A 6,985-nucleotide genomic window follows, 5' to 3' on the forward strand; every position below is an offset into this window, starting at 1 on the left:
ACGAATATTGGAGACGTTATTATGCCAAGAATAAGGAACGGATCAGGCAAAGACTTCATGACCAAAAGCAAAGAAAACTAGGCCAGAATATTGTGCGTTTTGGGGCCATGGACCAAGACTCTGTGAAACTGGAAACGAGTCTAGTTCCCAACACTTTGTGCAATACCGACGGTCAAGACTTAAAATTATAATCAATTCTCCCTTTGGAGTTATTGTTATTCAATAAACGTTATAAAGACTTAGACTCTGTTTTGCTTATAACAATTTAATGACATTACTGTGCGGTATAACCCCTTATCACCCCCGTCTTCTCATTGATTCTTGACCACGTGATACAGCGTACCCCCTATCCCCCATCCTCTCATTGGTTGTTAACCACGAGACATTGTTTATTGTTTTGTGAATACCCGTTTATAAGTCAATCGGTCTTGATATAATTCATTTTACTTGTGACAACGTTCAGCACACGTCTTCTTTTCTAAGTGTAACGTTCCTCCCTGTCTTCGTGGCTATGGAGTTGAGCGATTGCTAGTTGTGTGACGCTTTGAAGGAAAGGACTATATTTGATGTAAGTGATTTATTTTGGCGCTATTGGAAACCCGCTTAGACAACTATAATTGTTGAATTAGGAGCGATTTGCAGTGTTTGTAAATGAAGTTAAATCTTTACTTCAAGCGCGAAACGTTTGTTTGAAATTCCTTTGATTTTTTTCTCAAGGGTTAAGATACAGTCTATCATGATTTCAGCTTCTAAACATGTGCTTTTCGGTTTTAATTTATTCCATGTTTCATCTCTGACTAATTATGTTAATTCTTCAACGGTCGCCCAAAATGCCTTTTGTTTGTTCAAGATTCCTTTGAATGATGCTTTTCTCAAGGGAACAGTCGAGATCAAGGAGGTTAGATTTTATTGCAAACCGCCATTAGCAATTCATTTTCACTTGAAGCATTTCAATGGTATTTTTTTCTTCGCACCTTTTAGCCTATAAATTTTTGTCTTCGCTTATTATTCGCTACTCGTCAAAGATTGCATTTACACTAGATCAAATTATTTCTGTTCCATTTCTTTTGATAGTGTTATCTTATTTGAGACACAATAACCAGCTTTCTGTAATTTTAGCGCAAACGTTTTGGACATTAAAGTTCGTTTGAAACATTGTGTGATGACAATAGAAACTGGTCTTTTTACTCGATCAACATGGCAATGACGTCATATCTTTTAATGTTAGCGCAAAAGATTTGCTATTAAAGTACGTGACATTTGACATTGTGTGATGTTTGGTTTAGTGCTCTCCTTAAGAGATGGGGACTGGGGAAGCCAACCACTGTGAGTATTCTGATTGGTTCCCGATGAGGTCATCATCCCATGATGCTTTGCCACACCCTATATAGGCTAGAATCGGACCCAAGTCTCTCAGTCTAGCCACTTGCCGGACGGACCTCTGTCGTTTAGGATCACAGGACACTGTAAGTATCGATTTTGAAGTTGCCTGACATTTTTGGCGTGACCCTGGCGTGATTTGTGTCGCCATGGAAATCCGTGAGACCGATCCCAGTCCTCCGTCGAGGCTGTTGGGCTGTTTTCCAACATGGCCGACTTTCGTGGGCGCCGCCATCTTGAATTCTTAATTCGGCTCCTGATTGGTTGAAATAAATAGCGCCATCTTGGATTTGGAGAACAATAGAGCCCATTGTTCTCCAAACAAAAGCCTATTGTCTTTCTCGGCTCCTGACTGGTTACCGCTCATATAAGCGTCCATTACTACTTCGCTCACGTCAAGCCGAAGAAGGGCCGGATGACAAATCTATGCCTGATCAAGGCAACCATGAAGGAAGAATTGTGGAGAATTGTAACCAACTGACTCTACAGTTCGAAACAGCTGGACAATTTCAGATCGATTTATGGAACAGTTCTTCCTTAGCAACTCGCGATAGCTGAGTAAGTATGATGAATGCTGCTTTAAAAGTGACTTTGTTAAAAAATATTGGCGTTCCAAACGCCATGTGATTCAGTGTATGTGATTATCATTTGAAGTGTAATGCAGACTGTTACTAAAGTGATCAGTCTGTGCATAATCCAGTAAGCATTCCATATTTGAATGGAAGCCACGGTTGAATGATTGTGGCACTATTCAGTTCAACTTCCAAAATTCCAACCCTACAATCAAATCCCCTCTGAATCAATAATAAAAGCCATCATCGTTATTTGAACGGAACACTTGACACATTTTGACTGTAATATGTTCATGTTCCATTCAACGTTCACTGTACATGAAAACGCCAAACAGTTTAGTGAAGTCTAACGGTCGGTTCAAACCGGTCAAGGCATTTAAACTAGCTGAAACTATGTATATGTCTCAATCGATACAATCACTGCCATTAGCAGTTCCAAGGATTCTACACAAGAACGACATAAAGGATTACTTAGCGGAGATTTATGACGTCTCTCTCTTTCAGTGTGTCTGTTCGGGTTTCCATTCAATACTCAGTAATGTGGAATGCTGACTAAATAATGAAGTTGTTACGGTCAAAATAACACACATTACACTACAAGTAAATTACAGTAAATGGTTAAGGTGCTTAAAATAGATAATAAACAATTATTGGATCAGGTTTTTGTGATATCCAGAATAATCAAGGTCGAGGTAGGGGTTATCAGCCAAAGCCGAAGGCTGAGGCTGATAACCCTTACCGAAACGATATGTATAATAACAAGTATTATTATACATCGAACTCACTTTCTATTTTCTGATTGGCCGAAAGCATACAGTGAATTTTCGAAATCAGCGCTTGTGACGTCATCTCTGGAGATTATACAATAATCATGTCAAGGACACTCAAGGTCACGGGTAATCATCTCATGTATGACCGCGGAGCATGATTCCTAAGGAAAATCATGTCAAGTTCGCGCGCTTTGTTTTGCTTGTCGTCAGTGAAGAAGCAAAAACATGACTTCCATTTTTTTTTCGTTAAATGTATAATAAAATGGTAACCCTCGGTAAGGGTCATCAGCCTCAGCCTTCGGCTTCGGCTGATAACCCCTACCTCGACCTTGATTATTCTGGATATCACACAAAACCCTCGTCCAATAATTCTTTAGAATATGTTTATGATTAATGTTTAATAATACTTTGTCATGCTAGTGCAAGTAAATAAATCACAGAAATAGTTAGATAACTCGGTTTCGGAAACATATCAATTCACAGAAGATAGTGTGAAGATAATCCCTCTTATTAAGCAATGTTTAGAGATGTGCTCAGTTCTCCGGCGGATTGTTCCCAGTGCGTTGGGTAAATATTTTCGTGAAGGAAAAAAGGCGTTGAAAGCGACTCAAACTGTCCTAGTGAGCAGCATTTGCTTCACAAGATTGAATATTTCTTGATCGTCCTGGAATTTCCGAGTGGTAATAAGATCTACATCGGGGGGGGGGGGGGGGGGGGGGATTAACACTTATACGCTTCATAATGATGAAATAGAGTCTTTGTAGAGCTAACTGTACATCAACCTCTTAAATTGCGTGGCATCGGGAAGGCCTCAAACTTGCTTGTGGCTCATAAAAAAACTTGTTTACATATCGTATATTGTCACAAGTTGCTAATGGTTGATCCAGGTCTAACCCCTATTGTGGTCCTATGCATAAGCAACTAATAAGCTAAAATCCACCCTTTCGTTCTGGAACCTTTTAACACCAACACGTGAAGATTCTTGAAAACGCTCTGGCAAATATGCTGTTCATAGCACCGTAACAAATCGGGTGAACAGCGCTCGGTAAACATTTGAGAATAAACAAGTAATCGCGCAAGAGTTGGTGATAATAAAATTTCCAGTTTTCGATTCCTCCGAAGTACTCCCACAGGAACATGACCTGATATGGAGTGTAACAAACCACAAATATTAATATTATTACAAAAATCATTCTCAATAACTGATTTTCAGCTTTTTGGACGGTTAGTTGTCTTTTCCTTCGCCTATTTTTAATGTTCCCTTCCAGATGAAGTGTTTGCGCTTCCGGCTTGATATTTGGTCTTCCATCCGCCAGCCGTGGACTGGAGTTTGGACTGGCATTTGCATTATCGGCTTGCACATGTTCAGCTGCATTTGCGGCGGAAGATATAAATGAGCTCATGTCGATCTGATCATTTTCTGTTTTACGAACAAACAACTTCAATTTGATGGCCAAGGCTATGTAAGCCGACAGGATAACACAGTAGGGCACAGCGAACGTGAAAATAAGCCGCACTATGGTGTATTTGTTATAACCAGGGGTGTCAGATTTTTTGTCCCCAGGGAAGTATGACCTGCATTCGAAGTCCCCTGTCGAATATCGTACTAGTCTACGCCTGACAAAAAGTGGCAGTGTTATTGCGAGGGCCATTAGCCACACTCCAGCAATTATGAGCGCCTTCACGAGACCAGATGGTCTTGTTTTGTTGAGCGTAGCTCGGTAGCGGTAAACTGCGATGATGGCCAACGAATTGGTTATCACACACATGGTAAGCACAAGAAGCGGATTGGTCAAGATGCAGGCTGTTTTTCCAAGAGTCCAGGTGCCCGTTTCTTCGTAAAACACGATGATGGATATACACAATGAGTTGATTAACTCGGCTACAGCTACGTTTGCTACTAAATCGTAGGAGAAAGGTTTACGATACGATATCTTCCATACAGTTGTACAAACCATAAAGTTACCCACGACGCTGCTAAAAATCACCATCGAAATCAACGTTAGACGAAAATTTTTCAAGCTATTTGGTTCCTGGAAAAAATTCGTTGTATTTCCTGACGCTTCTGTGTAGAAGTTGAAGCCGTATTGAGTCGCATTCATTGTTGCTACTTGACCAGGCGAGGGTGAATCAGACGACTGAGACAGAAACTAATTACACGTCGTATAGGTAGAAATTTCAGCTTTAGATAAATAAACGAGCTCATGACATCGCATCAAACCAGAATTAAACATTCACACCGTGAGCGGGTCGTGGTAAAAGGTTGTTTACTGTTTCTATTGAAGCCACTGACAGTCTATTTTGTCTGTTATTTCGACGAATTTGTAAATTCGTGGAGTGTCAGGAACGGTTCACTTGTTGTTTCTTGGGGCTTGTGTGGAGATCAACGTTGCCGTAAAATGTATTGAGTTAAATTCAATTCATTGTTGTTGCTTGCAAAGAAACGTGAGGGTGATGAAACTCTGTCTGTGAATAGCCAAGAGTGATAGATGTAGCTGGAGGTTTAAGTTTAGATCAGTAATGACTCGTAACGCAGTGCCTTCATGAGCGAATTGATCATGCACGACATCAGCACCGCATCATCCTGAAATACCATAATCAGTAATATATTTCACAGAAGCGCTGGAAGCGGTTCTTAGCTTAGATTGTATTGACAGCTTTGCTTTGACCTTTTCATAAAAAGCCCGCTTTTTATTGAGAGTAATTGCCTGTTCTGACATCTCGGCAAGTTTGTCAACTTGTGAATGGCAAGAAGTATATTGCTAGCACGACGGCATTGGTGAATATTTTTCATTATAAAATGGTCTTTCTAGCTAGACCATAGCCTTTTGTCATTAACTGATTTTAATTGATCTACGATTAATCTTTCACCGGCAAAGCCGGAGATGTTTAAAAAGATATATTTTTCGCTTGTTTAAAAATGATGAAATATAAAAGTGTGCTTTTTTGAAAGTAAAATAACGCATGCAGTCAAAAGCGGTACCTGCTAGATGATTTTGACGATTTATGATTAGGTTTTTGCATTATAACTCTAGGTTTAGTACTGAACAGAAAAATATTACTGGTGTACTGCCTAAAGGAGCCTGAAAATAAGAGTTTATTATCGCGATGCAGCTGTTCTTTAACATCATCATCACTCTATACTACACATCACTCAACTTCCTTTGGTTTAAGAGCTGCTCCGCCCACTTTTTAGTTTGCTGTGGTGTTCAGTAAAACCAAGCCACCCGAAACCTGCAGTGTCGATGCAGTGCTCAAGAGAGCTGAATTAGTCGCTTCCAAAGGCGCCATGTGACCGAATGGTTCTGAATACAATAATATTTGGATTATGATTCCACCTCAGACATGTCTTAAAGTAACATCCACTGGGATTAAGCATTAAAACAACTTAGTATATATTTTGCAACTGTGGAAGCAGCTGTAAACTGAAAAGGCAATTTAATATGTTCTACAACACATTTGTAATAGATAGTAGGCAAGGTAAAAGGCTCAAGCGATTGAACGTGCAGACGTGATCTTCCGCTTTTTGTAAAACAAAACAATCTTAAGTTGTTGAAAATGATTTACAATGCTCAAATTCTTCAGTTACGCTTAATATTCAAGCTAAAAAGAACTTTCTTGAGCGTTTTTTTATCACAACATTTATCCTGGAAAGATGGCCATGACAAAAATTTATCAAGCAGCTAGTGGACGTAGGCTGGCGGCGTCAAAAAGGCAAAGTTGTATTTAATGGATCTACTTGTTGACTTCCAGTACACGTCACTGAGCTAAAGTTTAGTCCACAATTGCGATGTTAAACACGAGTTGTAAGTAAACTTCACGAATAGCATAATTTTTGATAATGCTACGGTCTTTTACACCTCTTGTGCGGCCCTCAGTTTTCAGTTGTGCAGTGGTTGTACGGTAGTGTGACAGTTATCCTCTACTGTAACGGTAACAGTAGTTTTAGTCCTGCGCGGCAGAACCTGTACAGTTCTTAGCGGTTTTATTCTGTATAGAAAGTAGGTTATAAAGTGGTATTGTGAAACACGGCAGATTGAAACCGGCAGAGGTGAGTCTTCAACTCAGACAAACATACAAGATAAAAACCTATTTTGTCCTCCTCAAATATTTCATCAGCTGAATCTAAGGTCATGTTATGTTATCAATCCCCAGTATCCTTTGGTAGTGTTTTTTTTTTTGGAGCTGTGTTCATCCGGAAAAAATATCTGGACAGAAGGCTTACAAAATGAGAGAAAACAATGATATCTCGATCTTTCGGGA

General features: G+C 39.7%; 1 protein-coding gene across 1 annotated transcript; it reads right to left on the bottom strand.

The window, feature by feature from the left end:
* Nucleotides 1–3,438: 3,438 nt before the first annotated feature.
* On the bottom strand, nt 3,439–5,358 carry LOC149097384 (orexin receptor type 2-like). Its single transcript, XM_089278850.1, has one exon. The coding sequence runs from the start codon at nt 4,822–4,824 to the stop codon at nt 3,682–3,684; it is 1,143 nt and encodes a 380-aa protein (XP_089134976.1). The 5' UTR covers nt 4,825–5,358; the 3' UTR covers nt 3,439–3,681.
* Between the last annotated feature and the right edge of the window lie 1,627 nt (nt 5,359–6,985).

Source organism: Orbicella faveolata, unplaced genomic scaffold, assembly GCF_042242905.1.
Source record: "Orbicella faveolata isolate gen_17 unplaced genomic scaffold, um_ofav_v1 contig_47, whole genome shotgun sequence".
NCBI classification, from domain to species: domain Eukaryota; kingdom Metazoa; phylum Cnidaria; class Anthozoa; order Scleractinia; family Merulinidae; genus Orbicella; species Orbicella faveolata.